Genomic DNA, 21491 nt, shown 5'->3' on the forward strand with positions numbered 1-21491 from the left:
CATTATGAAATAAAGACTGAACTGTAACTTCCAACACTAGGTATAGAATTGGGACTTACCCCAAATTTTCGGTTGACTCCATCAACCTTGTTCACGGAATGGACCTGTCTACTCTTGGAACGTGACGTCAGAGACACATGACCGTAGTAGCGGGTCATACGTGCCAGATAACTCACAACATATTCACATTGAGTCCCCGGGACATTCAGTATCTCTAGAAGGGGTTAAAATCCTTGATTCTGAATCGGACTTCTTTGCAAGAGGAGTTAAGGAGGCAGTCTACATAAGAGCTCACAGACCTACCCTGAACAGAGACGGGGGGCGACACAAGTTATCAGGCACGTATGACCCGCTACTACGGTCACGTGTCTCTGATGTCACGTTCCAAGAGTAGACGGGTCCATTCCGTGAACAAGGTTGATGGAGTCAACCGAAAATTTGGGGTAAGTCCCAATTCTATACCTAGTGTTGGAAGTTACAGTTCAGTCTTTATTTCATAACAATATGGGATGTTCTGCACCTAAACTGGCTTATGTCATGCGAATTTCTGAGGTTTCAAATAATATGTAACCGTTGCCCCCCACAGTTCACGGACCTCCAGGACAAGCTGGGCGCTGCGGAGATCAAGATCCCGGAACTGAAGAACACGATAGAGGACCTGCAGTACGACAAGGACAAGCTGCGGCAGAAGTGCGAGAAGCTGGGCTTCCACCTGGCCGAGCTGGTGGAGAAGATGAAGTCTGGAGCCTTCCATTCTGTCACCTCCTCGGGCGCCAAGGAACTACCCAAGGGACAGGTAGGAGAGGGGTGGCTTTAAGTTTAACCCTACAAGTGTCAAGGCTGGTGAGGTAATGACTTAAGGTGGAAACAAGTCTGCCAGCACTTTCTGTGGTATTTGACGCTGTCAGAAGTGTACGTTTGTGTAATACACATGTTTAATATGGTTCCAATACACGTTTGGTACGTTTCCAAAACATGTTTGGTACGTTTCCAATACATGTTTGGTATGTTTCTAATACATGTTTGGTACGGTTCCAATACACGTTTGGTACGTTTCCAATACACGTTTGGTACGGTTCCAATACACGTTTGGTATGGTTTCAATGCACGTTTGATATGGTTCCAATACACGTTTGATATGTTTCCAATACGCGTTTGATATGGTTCCAATACACGTTTGGTATGTTTCCAATACACGTTTGCTATGGTTCCCAATACAAAATGTGTACATGTTTGATATGGTTCCAATACACGTTTGATATGTTTCCAAAACACGTTGATATGGTTCCAATACATGTTTGATATGGGTCCAGTACATGTTTGTTATTATGGTTCCAATACACGTTTGATATGGTTCCAATACAAAATGTGTACATGTTTCATATGGTTCCAATACACGTTCGATATGGTTCCAACACATGTTCGATATGGTTCCAATACACATGTGAATTTGCCGGACACTTCTAGGCTTAAGGGACCAGATTGGTACTTCCATGGCAGCTGAAGGAAAGGGTTCAACTTTTTGAATCAGAAGAGGTTTTGTTGTCATGGTTTGGTAGTCAGGAGTAGGGGTGGGACCAGGTTCAGTCTGACTCGCTAATAACTTCTAAGAACTGAGACCAAAAACTTTTTGAGACTCATAACAAAGTACTATTATATTATAGACATTTCTATTTAGACATCTTCTTAGGTAATCTGGCCATAAAAGGTGTAAAAAAAAATTATTCTGAATGAACCTACATGTATACTATAGATTAGCCTAAATTCAAATGATATTAAAAATAACTATAACATTCCAGTATACAATTTAAACATAAGTCAGTGTGCAAAATACCTGGTTGCCCAGTTGCCCCGGCAACCAAATTTTACTTGGGGCAACCTATTTTTGAACCCAGGTAACCCAGTGTGCTACCTGAATTTTAAGAATGCCCCCCCCCCCAATCATGCCCACTTGGCTTGCACCACTGTATCCGGCAGATGATTTTAGGTATTAATGGCTATTACTAGTATCAGTTAATTATTAAAGGCTGTTAGAAATATTGTCAAAGGCTTATGTATATATATATGTAACATTAATTAATTTGACGAAAGTAGTAACTTATAGGTGGGGCAACCTGAAATTCTGATGGGCAACCTAATTTTTGCGTTCTTGTTCGAAAAAGTATCGTACACTGATAAGTTAATCTTGCTCTTCAAAATACAATGTAATACAGTTACTATAATCAGGTCTGGACCTGGATTTGAACCTGATCAAGCTGAAGCGGTACCCACCCCTAGTCAGGAGTGTGAGTGCAAGATGGATGTACATGTATCATGGGAGTTCGATTTTTTTTTGTTCAGTTTGTGTTTTATTACTCCATATTATTAATATCAAACATGTCATGGTAATTGTATATTTTCATCCTTTAGAAAATGTGTACATATGTCTTAACATACATGTACCACCTCATTCTGTCTTGTTCATGTCATTTTCCTCAATATTGTAATACCGGTTAGAGTGTAGAAGGATAAAATCCATTTTCCCAGTCATCTACATGTAACAACATTTTTCCCATTTTAGATGTTGCCGATCTTTATGTCATGATCTTGATATTCAATGTGATTTGTTTCCTATCCTGTGTTGCATTTCATGTCAGTGTGTTATAAAAAAAAACTACAATGCAGGGCTCGAAATTCATTTTGGGAATAGGTGCACTGGTGCACCCATCCTAAAAAATTAGGTGAACAGAAAATTTTTTGGTTGCACCATATAAAACAAAACTTAATTACAGATCTTACTGCTCCTCCTCTGAGCTTGAATCTAAAATGGGAGCTAAATTCAAAATCTTGAACAAGTACTACAACAAAGATTTTATTATTTTTCTGACACTTAGATGCCAAGAATATCCTGTATACTATTATACATTGGATATGTACAGATTAATAAAATACCTACAAAAATCTTTGGGTGCTCCAGTGCACCCACAGAAAAAAATTGGGTGCACAGTACAGCTCCAATTTTAAGTGGACTAAGGTGCACATGCACCCAGTATTTTGAGCCCTGCAATGTATCATTGTATTGTGATCATTAGAAAGAGAGAGAGAGCGTGCCTGGTAAAAAAAAAGGACCTTGACCCATTTTCCTCTTGGTCTGTAGTTTGAGATGATGAAGGCGGACCTTGGTGGACAGGGAAGTCTGGACAACAACCCTCTGGTGACTATTACCTGACGTTACAGCATCCCAAAATATCCTCCACTACATTAGACTATTGCTGCTCTAAACAAGTAAAATCTGAGATTTTATACCTCCGGGCTTTTTATTGTATATTTTTATATGTTGTTAACAACAACAATTGTTGCGCGCCGCAGGACTAGGGTTTTAAACAAAGAATTTATTGAGACCAGACACCCCTCTGTGCGAGAGGTCATCTTCGTGGACAAGGCCGACATGTACCCGCCAAAGGTCAATGGTCGCGACCACTTTTACGCTTAAAGGGGTGTTCTGGGGCCATCAAAAGGCTCCATTTTCACGCCCGAAAACACGTATACAATGAAAACAAAAGAACGTGCATCATCTGCAGCCCAATAGCAAAACATATACCGAATCTCAAAAGAATCCGTCCACCCAAACGCGAGAAACAGCTGCGAACATGACAATCTAAATCTCCCACAAAACCCTTCCGCGGAAGGATGACTCCTCCCCCGGAGGCAGGCTTTTAGCTAGGGGGTGTCCAGGGTGTCTTTTGGACGCCCTGTACTGAAAATACTAAGAAATTGGACGCCCTACTTTTTGGTAGGACACCCTAAAGACGCCCTGTTTTTTTTCCACTCCAAACCCTGCCTTGCACACATGCCTCCCTTCAGCCTTACTATAAATACAAAAATGATGGTTTACTGAAGGAAAAAAACTCAAATTCCTCAAAATTTGTAACTCAAAATGCAAAAAGTAGTGTTTGAGAGCATTTTGACTTTCAAAAAAGGCCCCCTAGAAAGCTTGTGCACCGTGCATCTTTGCTGAGCATAGCATACAATGCAAAAAATGGACGCCCAACAAAAAAATCCTAGCTAAAAGCCTGCCCGGAGGTAACAAGTGCATATTACAATTTTTGGCAACTCCTCAGGGGTACTGTGGAGGCAATGCTACCTCACTCATGATTAGGTTGTAGTAGAGTACATGTAAATTACATGGTTACTTCAAAGGAGACAATGTTAAAAAGACCTAAAAACTTAATTTCTTTTTTTTTTTATCTCAGAAAAGTTTTTAAATTGTTTTTATCTTTAACATTTTTTAATAAATTCTTCTCCACCAGAATGTCCAAAGTGTCTTCTTGATAACAGGAAAAAAAATCGACAAGCTCAGATTAGAATGCAGTTGAAAGTACCAGTAGAAAACAAAACCTACTTTTGACCCAAATTTCTCATGGTCTCCATCCCTTTAACACTGGCTAGATGCAACAACTCAGATGCAAGTCTGGCAAACTCAACAAATTTGGTTCAAAACAAATTTTGGAACCAAAAAAAGTTGGAATGGATATATTGAGATGCTGTATAGTCCTGTGTGATAAAACGACTCCAGAACAGGGGTCAGAAAACTCCTAGCCATCCCAATTTTGGTGTCATTATTTTTTTGTGTGTCATCACCAGATGTCAGAGCGGTACCTGTAGAAATTAAAAGAATGTTTTTGTTCTGTTTCTGTGTCTTTGTGTCGTAGTTGGAGATGTTGAAGGCAGATCTAGATGAGCAGAGAGAGCTGGCCAACAACAGACTGGCAGAGTTGGAGAAATTACAGCAAGAACACCAGGTCTTATTGAAGGAGACAGAGAAACTCAAGATGGATGTGAGTATAGACCATTCCTGACTGTCATAATTAGCAGTTCAACCAATGACAGCATGGCAATTAACTGTTCAACCAATAAGAGAGTGGCAGCATATCCATCAAGTATTTTCATTGACAGAGGTTGATGGGGCTATAGGATATGGTCTATTGCATTTAAAAATGTGTTCTTTCTATCAACAAAAAATATATCACAAGAAATCTGGGATAATAGAAAGGTTTCTTGATTTTCTGGGAATTTCATGTTCACCCCATTTCCTGTGTCTGACCTTTTAACCCATTCTGCTTGTCAATCTTCCCCCACCCATGTGCCATCAACCTACATGTACATGTACTTTGTCTGGACCAACAGAATACATGTAAACCCTATATTAGTCCTGACCAATTTTCTTGTGATATTGTTAAGCTCATTTAGTATATAGTGCTCACATAATGTCTATATGTTAACTGTGTAATATTTGTTTCTCTGTTTTTAACACTAGCATACAATTTACCTCCACTTGCTTAGTTGCGCTGCCACATGCTAGAGGTTGTACTTATCGATCAATCAATAAACAATTATTACTATTATTTACAGTTGAAGAATCTGCCAGACAACGTGATCAGTGAGACGTCAGAGTACAAGTCGCTACAGTCACAGTACTCGGTCCTGTACAACGAGAGTGTGCAGCTGAAACAGGCGCTGGACGAGGCACGCGTTCTACTGAAGACCACCAAGAACACACACCTCCGACAGATAGAACAGATGGAGGTGGGTAACACTGCCTGATCAAGAACAATAGTAATGCAAATGTTAAAATGTACACAGTGGTTTTATTTCTGTAAGTGATTTCTCTACCACAAATTCATGACACTGAGAATATGGGGCTGCGATAACGTTTGTTCTGGCCTATTATATACAGCAACTAACTGTTTCATATGGAGTTCTAGTGGTTATCACACGGGCTTCCAAAAGTTTGATTTGAACATGTTTGCCACATGTGCCACTTTAAAAAATTTGAAATTAAGTGTTATGGATGAAGATTAATCAGGTATCACGCACTCTCACATGTTTCTCCTTCAGACATGATTTCCCTAGCAATCAACTGTCAAAATCACCCCCCACCGATTAGACCAGGCAACCAAAGCTATTAGGACAAACAGAGACACAAACCCACAACTCAGCCATCCAAAACCATATACTTTTGTACCGATAAGGCCACAGCAGTAATTTTTATGGATGACATCAGTGCACACAATAATTTTCGCCTGATTTTGGAAAAAGAAAAATTTTGTTACCCTCTGACAGTGGTCAACATGCCAAAAATTGGCAAAAATGTCTGTTGCCATGCCAGAACGAGGATGGCAGGTAAATATGCAGAGGGGAGACAAGACAAGGCTCTGATTTAATTAATGTTTTGTCTTTTAATATTTGATTCAGTGATGTATTTCATTCCTTTTATATCGATGGTGGCTGTGTATTATGTGATGTTCCCACTGAATCAAAACTATTGAAATGATTGAAAACGTTTATTTTTCAAAGCCGTTTAAGTGAGAAATGGATTTTGGATGTTGTAATAGTTGGCAGTAAACTTAGCACAATGTAGGCATCATTTCTTGTTTAAAAAGGTTTATGATGTCAAAATTTGAAGATTTGGGAATCTTGTTTTTTTTTTTGGTCTGCCTTGTTTTTTTTCGCCCTCTCGCATTAGTTCTGGAGTCTGCGGAGGATGTAATTTATATGTAGAATTTTAACATTCCTGGCAAGTAACTTACAATGTAGTATACACTCTGTTTAGTAGCCATAGAACATGTTTAGTATAATCAGGTACAACTGCTCACTGTACCCTTCATGTGTATAGTTTAGCTTAATGCAGAATGTACATGTAGAGTCGAAATATTCTCTAGCCAGTAGTTCTTTATAATACTTTGTCAGATACAATGTCCGTTGACCATATATATAGCACTATGTTAGACACATACTAACTAGTAATCTTATTATTTGCCATACATACTGTACCCGTGACAATCGTTGTGCAATAAACTTTGACTTTGACTTTGTAATCTGTAAAATTTATTTGTTGTGGCCTAAGTAATAAATGTACTAAAAATTTTCTGTGTACCCTACAGAGTGACGAGTTGTCCTGTCAGAAGAAGCTGCGTACAGAAGTGATCCAGTTGGAAGACTCGCTGGCGCAGGTCCGGAAGGAGTACGAGATGCTGCGGATAGAGTTCGAGCAGAATCTAGCAGCCAATGAGCAGGCAGGTAGGTCAAAGGGCAAAATCCTTCTACTTTCTTCAAGACTAGAGTTGGGTTGAGTTCTGGGAGTGAGAAACATATTTCTTTGTAATGAAGTTTATACATGTAGCCATAAGTGGTATGGCCACATACAATATATATTTGGCCTCATACAGTATATATTTGGCCACATACATGTACAGTATATATTTGGCCACATACAATATATATTTGGCCTCATACAGTATATATTTGGCCACATACATGTACAGTATATATTTGGCCACATACAGTATATATTTGGCTACATACAGTATATATTTGGCCACATACAGTATATATTTGGCCACATACAATATATATTTGGCCTCATACAGTATATATTTGGCCACATACATGTACAGTATATATTTGGCCACATACAGTATATATTTGGCTACATACAGTATATATTTGGCCACATACAGTATATATTTGGCCACATACAGTATATATTTGGCCACATACAGTATATATTTGGCCACATACAATATATATTTGGCCTCATACAGTATATATTTGGCCACATACATGTACAGTATATATTTGGCCACATACAGTATATATTTGGCTACATACAGTATATATTTGGCCACATACAGTATATATTTGCTCATTTTGCAACAAAACAGTTGCAAAATGAGCAAATATATACTGTATGTTGCAAAAACAATATCTAAAAACGATATCAATGTCGTCGAATGGCAAAATCAAACGAAAAAAGACGAAAATATAAATGAATGAATTTGAAGAGTTAGATTATTTGCCAAACCATATTCTGTGGCATTTGTTCAACCTTCATGACCACATATATAGATTTCATAATGAAAGCAACTTTTTTTTTTTGCAAAAGTTTTTTTTTATTCGCACGTGCGCATCAGTTTTGGGGTTCCCAGAGGATGTCATCCATAAAATCAAATCAACATGGCCTTATTAAGAAGAATAAAAAACCAAGAAGGGTGGAAAAAACTAGGTGTCAGATCGTCTTCATATAATTAAACTACAGGATAGATGAGATGAGTGCATTTTAGAAAATATGATTCCATTGTAACTGCAATGATTGTCTTGTATTTACTCAGGACCAATCAACAGAGAGCTCCGTCATTTAATCACAAGTCTTCAGGTAAGAAGGCACTGCCCAGTGTTCTATTTGGAAGATGTCAACAAAACTTTAGAAATCAAAGATTATTCTAGTTTTTATGAATTTCTTGTTTTATTCATTATTATTGTGAATTTCCTGCTGATTCTGTCTAAAATTATACATTTTTTCACTGGTTGCCATAGATGTGCATATTCATTGAGTTTCCAATCCCCAGAATGCATTGCGAAAACAGGGGTCTAAACCTCATTTGCATAGGACAGGAAGGCATCGGAATGATCCTGTTGATGTTAAACAGATTGTTTTTCAGTATGTTTTGAGGTGTTGGGGCATTTTATGCTCAACGTTAACTAAATTACTATGGGTCGAATCTGACAACAAATAGAGAATGAAGTTTTAGTGTTCTTTTCAACATGGAACATGTGGTTTGTAACGTTACAGCATCAGCATAGTGTTACCACTATAACGTTACAAACCACATATTCCCAAAAAATTCATTCTCTATTTGTTGTCAGATTCAACCCATATAGTAATTTAGTTAACATTGAGCATAAAATGCCCAAACACCTCAAAACACACTGAAAAACAAGCTGTTTAACATCAACAGGATCATTCCGATGTCTTCTGCCCTATGCAAATGAGGTTTAGACCCCTGTTTTCGCAATGCATCCTGGGGGATGGGAAACTCGTGGATAGCAGGAAATTGAAGACAGGAAATGAAATAACCTTTTCTGGGACCTTTGACCTAACTTTCCCACACAGAATCACAACCAGCAGCTGAAGGGGGAAGTGGCTCGCTACAAGAGAAAACTCCGAGAAGCCCAGACTGAAATACAGAAGGTACAGAATACATCAATAATTATTACTTTTATCTTGATGAATTTTGAGGAGAAGATATAAGTATCTAGATTTGAGCCAACACTGGAAATATGAATCAAAAGTATCAGCAAGAAAACAACTAGGAAGAAAAGGACTTTCCTCAACTGTTGGGGGCAAACTATGAGCATTTTTGAGTTGATTCCAAACCAGAATCTTTCTTTTTTTGGCAAATCAGAAAAAAAAAAATGAAGAGGCGAATCCGAGAACCAACAAATTAAATTGGTGTGGCCTAAACAATGTAAAAAGTTATAAGATCATATTAACTGAAATTTCTTCTTCGTCATTAAAACAGCTGAAGTCAGAAACTCCAGGAACGAGTCACAGTGGGGAGGCCCAGCAGAGGGAGGCTGCACCACCGGTGGAACAGCCTGCAGTGAAGAAGGAGGAGGAGGTAAAAGTGAAGGAGGAAGAGGTGAAGAAGGAAGAGCCTGAGAAGGAGAAGAAAGGTGATGAGGGTAGGGTGGATGGTTCTACATGTTTGTGTGGAGTGGAAGTACAGTCAAACCTGCCATGGTGACCACCTCTTCAAGCTGGTCACCTGCCCATGGTGTACCACTTTTTCTTGGTCCCAGAAATTTTCCCCATTGACACAAGCATTAAGCAACCTGTCCAAGGTGACCACCTGGCCGAAGCGACCGTGACAATCCTGAGTTGGGTCCGCTCAAGGCCAAATACCTGCCCATGGTGACCACGTCATTTTGATCATGCTGATTATTGATGATAACTAACGAGAAATGATGTAGAAACCAGCCAGTTTGCCTCCACTGCTGGTTAATGTTTTTGTCCGACATAACTTGTTCCATGTGCCACTCACCCCAAATGCATTTACAGCATTTGGCATTAGAACATCTTGACTTGGAAACCATTTATGTCTCAGTCATGTTGTGAGGCGACCCTCTTCAGGAGACCACCTGTCCAAGGTGACCATTTTTACGTCCCCTGGGTGGCCGGCTTGGACAGGTTTGACTGTATATTTTGGAGGCTGGTGTGCTCTCTGCTCTTGGTGAATGCTGTGTGGATTGGACTTGGTTTTGGATTGCCTACTAGTGTGTAGCTCAAACTCTTAGTGAGTGTATCCACCAGGGCTCTAGCCAGTACCCACTTTTCTGTCAATTGCAGGAACTTTGTGGCATGTGACAGAAAATTTAAAAAACAGTCCGTCAATCTTGATGGTCAAAATTGATGAAAATCTTGTGTAAAAAACAGTTAAGAAGAACAGTTAAGCATGCCTGGACCCCCCTATGATTGTTGTACATCGTAAAACAAAAATGAGATGACGGAAAAAATTTTCTAGAACACGTGCTAGAACACTTGGTGCTATACTGTGTAGTCTCTGGCCCAGACTACCATCCAATGCAATTTCAGGCAGCAAAACTGGAAATATTCTGAATAAGGCAATCTTTATGATATTGACACTGCTTCACATTAGCACATTTGAGTCAGTATGTTATACTTCAGGCTTTTAAAACTGCAGAAACAAGCCCCAAGATGAGTCCTTTATTTTCTGGGTGGGACCCTAAAAATCAGCCCAGGGCTCTTCTGTAACCTATTTCCGTCAGAATTTTGGGAATTTTTGCTTCATGAGGGTCAATATACATTGGGATAGTGTGGTTTTAACTCAGTATGTAGATAAATGACTAGAATATTGTCTTTGAAAAATTGGTTTTCCAAGCCCTAAAACTGCACTGGATGCCTTTAATTGCATTTTACCTTGATGTAAACTCAGCTGAGTTGGGACTTTTCCTTGCTGTTTGATAAGCTTGTGGTACATTGAAATACTAAGTCTTACATGTACTAACAAATATAACTGGAGTAACAGCTTTTTAAGTGTGCTGTTCAATGGTGTGCATCTGTAATACAATGTAGTCCTGTTTTAAGTGGTTACCTCCATGGTTACATCATTAAGATACCATTTTGCTTTTCTTGTGTTTTCACCAATGTCTAATAGGTGACAAGAAGTCGGACTCAGAAATGATAAAACAGCTCAAGACAGACCTGAAGAAGTCTCAAGAAAACCAGAAGGAAATGAAGCTCCTGCTGGATATGTACAAGGGCGCCCCCAAGGAGCAGAGAGACAAAGTGCAGGTAAGAGGACAGACTGTTCTGTGGCTTCATTTTTTGATGTGTGGGTTTCCATAAACTTCAATGTTATTCTTAAGCTACAGCAAGTAAATTTTATGGATGACATCCTCCACAGACCCCAAATCTAAAGTGAGAGGGCAAAAAAAACAAGGCGGGCTGAAAAAAATAAGGTTTCTACATTTTAAAATTTTGACTCAATCATAATTGTACAAATGGTTTTGATTCAGTGGGAACATCACATATACACAGCCAGCATCACATATCACTGCATCAAAGTAAGAAACAAAAGATTGTCATAGCCTTTTCTTGTCTCCTCTCTTTATAGTATCTGCCACCCACCTTCCGGTATGGCAACAGACATCTTTGCCCATTTTTGGTATGTTGACCACTGTCAGAAGGCAACAAAATTTCTTGTTTTTTTTCCAAATCAGGCTAAAATTAATGCACGCGCTGATGTCATCCATAATAAATACTTGCTGTGGCCTTACCAGAGACTTCAATGTTATTCTTATGGTCATTAACTACAGTTATTTAAATCATCCTATCATTCTTGGGGAAGTGTAACATCTTAATTCAATTATTAACTTAAGCTGCAAATGTATTTGGGTACACATCCTGATAGCTCAACATTACATGTACACAGTGACAGAACGCCACCTAGTGAGTTGCAGTGGAACTCCATAATGACTGGCTAACATAGACATACATGCACATGTATGTAATTTGAATCTCCTAGGTATGCTGGCCTAATACACTGTAGTATGTTGTATTTCCTGAAGTCTTCTATCTTTAATACAACTTTGCTTTGAGTTTTGTAGCTTTTAGTTTTATATGCACAATATTTTTCCTTTACTCATTACAATAAACTTTCCTCCATTCCCTTTAAAACTTGTCTATGATTTACTTCGGTTAATTCTGATTTTTTTCTTCATCATTTGAATTTACCCATGCTCTTGTCTGTGAATCATTCTTCTCATGTCCTTGAGTTTCAACATGTTCAGAGCTCGAAATACCGGTTGCACTTTTATGCACCCAAAATTGGAGCTGTGCTCATACATGTAATTCTTCAGTAAAGAACAAGAAATAGTCATGCCTTCAAGTACCAGAGTTACTTGTGTCAGCTAAGGTTTCAGGTGTTCAGAAACTTGTTTTTTTTACTAGAAATATCGTAGAGAGGAGCTGCCATCAAGTACAGTAGGGGCACCTTCACTAGATACAATGTAGCTTTAAACAACGCTTGCAGTTAGATGTTCAAGGGTTAGATGTAACAAGTTGTTTGGTGTAATGTAGCCAGCTGCCGCTGCGCCGTGTGCCTGTGAAGCTGGTGTGTTACTCTGAAGGGCGGTTATGTTGGCCAAATAGATAGAAATAATGATTTTATATATTTACAGAAAAATTAGGTTTCGTTGACATTTTCCTTAATCTTAGGTGCACCTATCCCCCCCAAAACATGCCTTCAAGTACATGTACCAGACTTATCAACCAAGGATGACGTGTTCAAGAATTCATTCTTTCCTAGAACTATTGCAGAGTGTCATAAAGTACAGTAGGGGCATTATCATTAGATAGCTTTAAACAATGCCTAGAGTTAGATGGTCTAGGGTTAGGTGTAACAAGTCGATCGGTGTAATATAGCCAGCTGCCGCGTGCCTGTGAAGCTGGTGTGTTACTCCAAATAGACGGTTACACTGGCTATACAGATACAGATAAAACATATTTCGAGCCCTGAATTCTTCCTTTTTTACTTCTTGAGACATCTTCTGCTCCCTTCCCTCTCTCCTTTAGCTCATGGCGGCCGAGAAGAAGGCCCAGGCAGAAATCGAAGACTTGAGGCAACAGAAGCAGGAGATGGTGTGTGTGAGTTCTTCCCTCCGCGCACAGTGGCACAGCCCGTAGTCGCTCGCTGGCTTGTGTGTGAACCCCTGTGCATGAGCGTGTGAAACCCCGTCGTGGCAGTGGCAGTAGAGTGTGTGCTAAAGCCGTACTGATTTGATCACATGGAAAACATCCAAAAACTGATGAAATCTAGGAAAGTTTTGCAAAAAGAAAAACTTTTCCTATCAGTGCCCTTATATAAGCTGGCTAACTGTTTAAACTGTGCAAGCACAGTGTGATGCATGTCAAAGTTGATAAACGAAACATGTAGACATGAAAAACTGATGCAAGTGTACAAACAAAATTTAACTGGTGTGTTACGCCTTAAGGCAGTTATGCAAAACAAACAAACAAACAAACAAGATGGCTTGAACCTCTGTGACCCTGAATCAAAAGTTTGGCAAAAAAGTTCTTACAACATCAAAGTGGTCAGGAACACAATGACTGGACACAGAATATTGTATAACAAACAATTATTTGTCATTTTTGCTCTTTCTCATCTTTGACTTTGGAAGACTTAGTGGTACAAGCAAGTGGTACATGTAATTTGAACCCTACTTCCCTTCCTCTGGTATCTTATTCTTTTCCTTTTGACCTCTGTCATCCTTCAAGTACCTAAAGAAGCAGTATGGTCCAGGCCTCAAAATTAACTTTCTTCCTATAGTCCCAAAACTGTCCCAAAAATAAATTTCAATTATCACGAGTTTATCGGAGCCAAAAGCCAGGACGTGTGCCTGATAAACAAAAGAAGGGCTAACATTCTGATGTTCATTATTTTTCTATTGTCCCGAAAATGTCCCAAACCGTCTTTTTAGTTGTCCCAGCCTAAATTTTAGTGGTCACTGGCCACCGGGACATGTTAATTTCGAGCCCTGTGGTCACAAACTTTGTTTGGGAACTGGCGAAAACTGATGCATGTGAGGATGTCATCCATATAATCAAGTCAGTATGTGCTAATATCAGCACGTCGGCAGAACGTACTTCACCTGCGCGAAACCCGTAATGTATTATACATGTACATAGCGTTTCGGCAGAATGTCTCATATAAGGTTGTATTCGCTTAGGTTAGCATTTCGACAGTAGTTTCCAAATGTTGTGTCGGAAAGAATATCCTCTTCAACAGGCAAAATTCTGATGCAACATTGACCAAAAACCCAACGGAAAACGAGAAAATACGGGGTTCTGCGCAGGCGCAGTACGTTCTGCTGACGTGCTGCTAATATCTGACACTAACGACAGAATGGGCCCAGGTTCTAATGCTCGCTTTGTTTGCAGCGTACCGTTGTTCGTCTTGGCTTGGATAACACGTTTGAGCGGCCGGCTTGTTAAACGGTGTTAGATCACGATGGACAGAATTGCATGACAGAGAAGTGTAAGACACCTTGTGGTCTCTGTTCCACAGTTGATGGCAGCTGAGAAGAAAGCTCGAGCAGAGGTGGAAGAACTGAAACAGCGCATCAAGTCCATGGAGGAAAAGGAGAGACAGGAGAGCAAGAAGTTGGCCGATGAGGAAGCCTTGAAGAAATTGAAAGCAGCGGAGGAGAAAATGCAGGAACTCCAAAAAAGTCTCGCTGCCACAAAACAGGTGAGAACAATAAAAAAATAATCAACTTGCTTAAACATTCTTTAAGTTCTAACAAATTCTTAAGATTCTTGTTGGTGAGCATGGTAATAGAATTATTTTCTGTCCTTAGGCCACACCAATTTAATTTCTTGGTTAACGGATTTTTCTAGAAAAATAATGGAGCAGGCGGGCGAAAAAGAAATAAAAATAAAAACAGGCTTAGGCATCGTATTATGGCCCAAAATGGTACGATAAGAGCCATGAAGTCAACACACCAGGCTGGTTCAAAATTTAAACAATGAATTTTGAATTTTTAATGATACCATTGCATTGAAAGATGGAATAACTGTAACAACTAGGATGAAAAGGTCTGTTTTCAACTGTTCAGGGCAAAATATGAGCATTTTGCAGTTGATTCTGGATTTTTATTTTTATTTGCAAATCAGAAAAAAATGAAGCGGCGAATCCGTTAACCAAGAAATTAAATTGGTGTGGCCTTAAGAAAAAAGGAGAATAAAATTCTTTGTGTAAGAATCAACATACAGAAACTTTGAAGAATGTTTTCTTGAATTTCTTGAAAATTCCCCTGGCAAGAAAAAATTTCTCAACATGAGAAAACAAGAAAAAATTTTGGTTTAGTGAATAAATTGGATATGTCAAAGTCATACAATGTAAAATAATTAGGATAAACTAACGTATACATAGTGCTAGATATTAGGCAGCAATTCAAAACTAGTTAAACTATATTGTACATGTAGCTTGATAATTACTAACCTACACACCATACAAGAGATACATACATGTAGTTTCAGTAAGTTATACATTGTACTGTAGATGTTCTTACATGTAAGTCCATATACTATAAAATGTAGACTGTGTTAAATTCTTAAGATATGCACTTTATAGTAGTTATGAATGTCTTCCAGACTACTTTGGGACAATCTAGTCTTTACTCTTAACTTTTAAAGAACAGTATATATTGTTATTATTCAAACCATAATGTACAATATGACCACGATATATACTAGTTTATTCTCCAAACAAGTCATGACAATACAGTTAAAGCTCCCCCTACCGCTTGTGATGTGAAGGGCACCCTACCAAACATGGCATAGTTTAGTAACACGAAAAGGGAATGGCCACACTCAGCAAAACCTGCACAATGCCAGCTTTCTCATAGTATAATAGAGTCATACTTCAGGCCAAAGTACAATGCATACTAGGTGGCAGAGGTGTGACAAATGACGTGACCAATTGCAGCCATCCATGCATCCATACTGTAGCTAGAACCGCTCCCATAACAACTAGAACCACACCAGTAATGGTATGGTAGGCTTCTGACTCTTGCTGGTGTTCTGTGTTTGAATCTGGGCCGGTGACTGCTCCAGGAAAGTGTACTCGATCTCTCTCAGTAAGGTTCTCTTCTTCAGTATGTAGTTCTGTGTGGAGGAGTGGATCTTCCTCAGTTGTTGTCTGCTCCAAGTGGACAGTCATCATGTCTTCGGAGTCTTCATCGCCTGAGGCGTTGATGAGGTGTCCTTCAGTCTGGAGTGAAGCTTGTTCCATTTGTAACTGGAGACACATTCTAGATACTCTGGATAGACTTGTCATTTTGTAACAGTGGGGGTTTATAGGCGATACCAACTGACCCGGCCGATGGGTCTAGGCCTTTTAGCCGATTTGTTAGAGCGTCGGGGTCAGAACTGGTGCTCGGGTTTGGTCGTGGGTTCGAACCCCGGCCAGGGACCAGGAGGGTTTTTATCTGTTTCTACTTGCTCCTCCTGTTTCTTACAATTTCACAGTTCTGACAGCCTTTCTCACAAATTTTTGCCTAGACTTTGAAGCGTACTCAGTTCCATGTTGGTGCCAAAATTGAGTGCTTCCTCATATAGAGTCAGTCAACGTAACTGAGATCTTATCCCTTGGATCTGTTTTATCAACCATATGATCATATATATCATCATATGAAATATATCATTGTGGTCAGTTCAATGCAGTTAGTACATACCTGATTTGTCTTAGTTTGGATATCTTTACTCCAAAGTTACTCCAAATTCTGGTAACTGTTGTAGATGTTCCAGCAATCCTTTCAGAAACTGGCTCTTTGTCCTGGAGAATTTGCTTCGTGGTTGAACGAATCTTGAATCCTTTGGACAAATTGCTTACTAGAAGGCAACGTATCTTGAGGTGTTTTCTTGAGGAGTAGATTTTCTGGATCTCCTGTTAAGACGAACCCCAGCAGTTTCTTGAAGAAGTCGAGTCAGTTCTCTCAACTGTCTTTTGAGTTTCTTCCCAAAGACTACAACGTGCTACATGTACATGTAGTCAAGCGTACAAGGTACAAAATGTAGACCAGTATGTAATTATCCCATAATTATTAACAGCTGAAGAACCTGTTTGACTGAAGAAGGGACCATTAAAGATTTCACATAGGTGGGGTAAGACGTTTTAGGTTATGCTCGATTTCTTTTGAAAATTTCATAGCCGTGGAGATTGACATCATTTAATCAGCAATGAGACAGTAATAAACTTCAGAATGAATCATTTGTTTGAAATTGCCAGAGCCACATTTTTTTGCTATACTTTGAAGTTTCCATAATTTTGACACACCCCCTGTGAGTGCTTATGGATTGGCCCATGTGACGATTGACCCACATGTACAATGTAGTGTAATAAATCTTCTTGTTCTCACCCTTTTTGCGGTGTCCTCTCCACAGCAAATTCACAAGTTGCACATTCCCAGGATCCTTTGCGCACAGGGTGGGGAAAGGTCGCGGTAAACCGCGTGACTCATCCTCGGCTCCTCTGGTCGGAAGAAGGTGCCCTAAGCGATATCTGGCCGATAGTAGGCTGGGAGCATTCAATTTCAAAAGTCTGTCTTTTTGTCACATTTTCACGTAGTATGTTGAATCAACCCTATCCTATCCCATACCGATAGTCATGGAGCAAAAATTCGATGTCGCTTTGCCGTACGAACGCCGTACGAACGCCATGAAAAACTACGTGCCTCCCGCCGCCGGCGGTGGTGTCAGCCATTTTTGAAATTTCCGAACGCTCGCGAACACTTCCGACTTCTTCCGACCAGAGCCGAGGATGAGTCACGTGGTTTACCGCGACCTTTCCCCACCCTGTGCGCAAAGGATCCTGGGAACATGCAACTTGTGAATTCATAACACTGCTAACAACATACATCTCTAGGACCACACTAATTTAAATTTTTGTTTCTCGGATTTGCCCTGTCCATTTTTTTTCTGATTTGCACCAAAAAAAAATGTAGGTTCTCAACTGTAAAATGCTCAATAAAAGACATAGTTTGGACCTAACAGTTGAAGAATGTCCCTTAATTTATTCATAGTTGTTAAAGTTGTTATTAGTGTAACAATGAAAATTTGTTTCATTAAAAGTTCAAAATCTATTGTTTTAATTATTATAAACCAGCCTGGTATGTTGACTTTATGGCTGATATTGTAACATTTCCGGTTATCATGGGGTGCCTTGGTCTGTGTTTGCAAACAGGGTAGTTATTGGGAATGATAATCATGATAATTATTATGGGTTCACCACACCACGAAGTGGTGTGGTGAAACCATATTGCTTTTTCTGATGTTTCTTCTCCTTCTCCTCCTCCTTCTCCTCCTCCTGCCATATCTTTAAATGGATTCAGCTTCTTCATTTTAGGGCCTAAGGTCCTGAAATTTGGTATGGAGGTACAGTGGGCAAATACCCCTAGGCGTTTTTTAAATTATTGTGATACAGGCTTTTAGAATGGTTTTATTTGAGTTTTTTGGCTGTGTAATAGCTAATGTATTACTGTGTAAGTGTGCAGTGTTTACCACATTTGGACATGAGTCATCACAATGGCATGCAAGGCATCAACCAATAGGCATGCAGCTTTCCTCTATTCTCCTTGCTGATTGGCTGTTGGGATTTAACTGGCTTAACTTCATTTACACCTGCACAGAGCCATGCCATACTGACAGTATGTCTGTATTCAAGTGTTTTGGTAGGTATTTTAAGCTTTCCTGCTCCAGCATTGGAATGCGGGCTATGAACGCTTCTTTTTATCTTGAAAATCAACAGTTTGCATTATGCAATCCTAACCAATAATGTAGGGAATAGCTATCCAACTGTTGTAGTCTTAGTTGTATGTTACTTCATACTATAGTTATATCAATGTAAAGCATTGTTTTCCCTTGTGTTTCTCATTCTTTCCCTGCCATGTGGTAAAATGTGGTGAACCCATCGCTATATTTGCTCCAAAGCAAATATTGGCCTTTCTAGTTATGTACCATATTTGCAGGTAAAATGACCAAAACAATTACAACGATATATTCAAACAGCCAGACATTTATTAATTTCCATTTCTTTTAACCCACCACATAACACACATAGAATCTCTAACCCTCACACTGTATTATCCGTCATATTATGATTTATAATATATGACCAACCCCTCCAACTCTGCCACTTGCTACATAATATCATCAAACACCACAGGATTTCTGCTACAGCACCAGTTACCATGGTGACTAAAACTAAGTGTATCCATGACTTTAGGCAGCAAACCACTCAAAAAACAATATTGCTGATGTTATTTCTAACTAATTATAACCTACAGACTGTACAAACATGCTTTCAATAATAATACAAGAGAAGCATGAAACATAGTATAAATTACTTCACAATGATATACATGTACACGACTACTTGTAGATGTTCCTAAGTCCACGAGGCTTTAAAATGACATAAAAGTACATACATGTATTGAAGACTATATTCAATTCTAAGGACACATTGATGATATCAATATCTTCTAAAATATGTATGTGTGGGACAATCTAACTCTATACAGTTGATATTATTCATGTCGCATGTACAATATTACCAATACCATTACACAGTTTATTCTCCAAACAAGTCATGACCACCAGTGCAGCCACACCTACTGCAGTTAAAGCTCCCCCTACCGCTTGTGACGTGAAGGGCACCCTACCAAACATGGCATAGTCTAGTAACAAGGAAAAGGGAATGGCCACACTCAGCAAAACCTGCACGATGCCGGCTTTTTCCAACTTCAGGGCAAAGCACAACAGATAGGTGGCAGAGGTGTGGCAAATGACGTGCCCAATCGCAGCCATCCATGCATCCATACTGTAGCTAACATCGCTCTCAGAACTCGCCGTTTCGTACAGGAATTTCAAATTGAACGGCAACAGGTACAGGATGGTGGTGAGTTGTACAGCAAACACCAAGATAGTGGGGTGAACGTTATTCTTTAGCAGGGCACGAGCACCAACAAATGCAGTGGAAACAATCTGAGGTAGGAGGATAGCTATTACACATTTTTCCGGCGATGTTTCCGGGCCACTTACCGGCTTTTGTATCCCTGTTATAAAGAGGAAAGTGCCAACGAAACAGACTCCTATGGTCCACAGTTTTTCTTTGGCAAACTTCTCAGAAAGAAAGCAGTAAGCAATAGCAGTGGTGTAAGTAGGAGCCAATGATAGGATACATGTTTGAAAGGACTCTCTCGGGAGGTCAAAGAGGTAAGACATAGGAGTTATAACTGTAGCAAGGGTTGCTGCCAGCCCTACCATCATGAGTGTAGGTATCCTTGATTTCATTGGTACTTGGGACTGCTGTGGCTCGTTGAGCTCGTATGATTTAACAAATGCTAAGCACGCCATCGCTCCGAGATTGAGCGTGAAGGCGTAAACGCTTCGGAACAGCAGAAGGTGCGAGGTTTTGACACCAGCTGCTGTACACAAGCCGAAGTAGTGTTCTGCCAACGCAAACACAGCAGTGCTCACTATAACTAGAACCACACCGGCTACGGTAGGGGCGGTTCAGGCTCCTCTTGCTCGTCTTCTGTGTTTGGGCCGGTGACTGCTCCAGGAAAGTGTAGATCTCTCTCGGTAAGGTTGTCTTCTTCAGTGTGTAGGTGTGAGGGTTCTGTGAGGAGAAGTGGATCTTCCTCAGTTGTTGTCTGCTCTGAGTGGACAGTCATCATGTCTTCGGAGTCTTCATCGCCTGAGGCGTTGATGAGGTGTCCTTCAGTCTGGAGCGGCTCTGGCTGTATTCTTAATTGGAGATACATTCTGGACACTCTGGACAGCATTGTGTGGTCAAAGTTCTGTCAGCGTTCCCCACAAATTTCTCTTCGGACTTTGAAGCACACTCCGTTTCACTTTGGTGCTGAAATCGTATGCTTCCTCATTTAGAGTCAACTAGCCTCACATCTGTTTCGTCATTTGTGATTGTTGAAACGATAGTGGTCAATTCAATGCAGTCACGTACCTGATTTGCTACTTGTCTATGTCCCGATTCTGGAAATTGTAATGTGCCTGACAGTCCCAAACCTTCAGAAACTGTGTTTTCCTCCTACAGAATTGGCTTCACGGTTGAGTGAATCTCGAATTCCTTTAGAAATTGCCTCAGCAACGTGTCTTCCTCAGGAGTAGATTTGCTGGATCTTCTGTTAAGACGATCGGTGGTGGTGTCTTGGAGGAGTCCAGACAGTTCTTTCAACTTTTAAGTCTGAGTTTTGTCCTGGAGAATCTAGAAGACGTGCTGGCAGCAGGTGTTGTGGTGGTGTGAGCACTGACCAGTCATTAAGGCAGTGCTGACTGTACTAAGCAGAAACAGGAAAAACCTGTTAAGTTTACCTCCAGAAGATACCATTATATTTTTTTTTTACACAGGTCGGTTTAAACATTTTGCTTTATGCTCAATTTCTCTGACACATCCTGAGATATTGACATCGTTTTAATGATGAATGAGACAGTAATAATCTTTATTATGTTTGAAATTAGCAGAGTATTCTTTCCATTTTGACACCCCCCTGTGATTGTTGATGGACTGGTCTATATCATGTACTGTACATATCTTTGTTTACATGGTGACACCGCAAAGTCAACGTGG

The 21491-nt window shown here is 39.8% G+C and overlaps 1 protein-coding gene across 6 annotated transcripts in view; it reads left to right on the top strand.

Moving 5' to 3' along the window:
- The window catches only part of LOC109478057 (E3 ubiquitin-protein ligase BRE1B-like), a 36002-nt gene that overhangs the window by 7745 nt on the left and 6766 nt on the right, over positions 1–21491 (top strand). Inside the window, exons 8-18 of one of the 6 annotated variants that reach the window (XM_019779552.1) lie at positions 587–796; positions 3137–3193; positions 4692–4817; positions 5392–5565; positions 6924–7059; positions 8151–8194; positions 8933–9010; positions 9342–9504; positions 10998–11134; positions 12917–12982; positions 14409–14591. In XM_019779552.1, the coding sequence (XP_019635111.1) occupies positions 587–796; positions 3137–3193; positions 4692–4817; positions 5392–5565; positions 6924–7059; positions 8151–8194; positions 8933–9010; positions 9342–9504; positions 10998–11134; positions 12917–12982; positions 14409–14591 (1374 nt within the window). The remainder of the gene's footprint in view (positions 1–586; positions 797–3136; positions 3194–4691; positions 4818–5391; positions 5566–6923; positions 7060–8150; positions 8195–8932; positions 9011–9341; positions 9505–10997; positions 11135–12916; positions 12983–14408; positions 14592–21491) is intronic. The other 5 variants (XM_019779629.1, XM_019779752.1, XM_019779836.1 and 2 more) reach the window with 5 other exon arrangements.

Source organism: Branchiostoma belcheri, unplaced genomic scaffold (assembly GCF_001625305.1).
Source record: "Branchiostoma belcheri isolate BF01 breed outbred unplaced genomic scaffold, Haploidv18h27 scaffold1, whole genome shotgun sequence".
Taxonomy (NCBI): domain Eukaryota; kingdom Metazoa; phylum Chordata; class Leptocardii; order Amphioxiformes; family Branchiostomatidae; genus Branchiostoma; species Branchiostoma belcheri.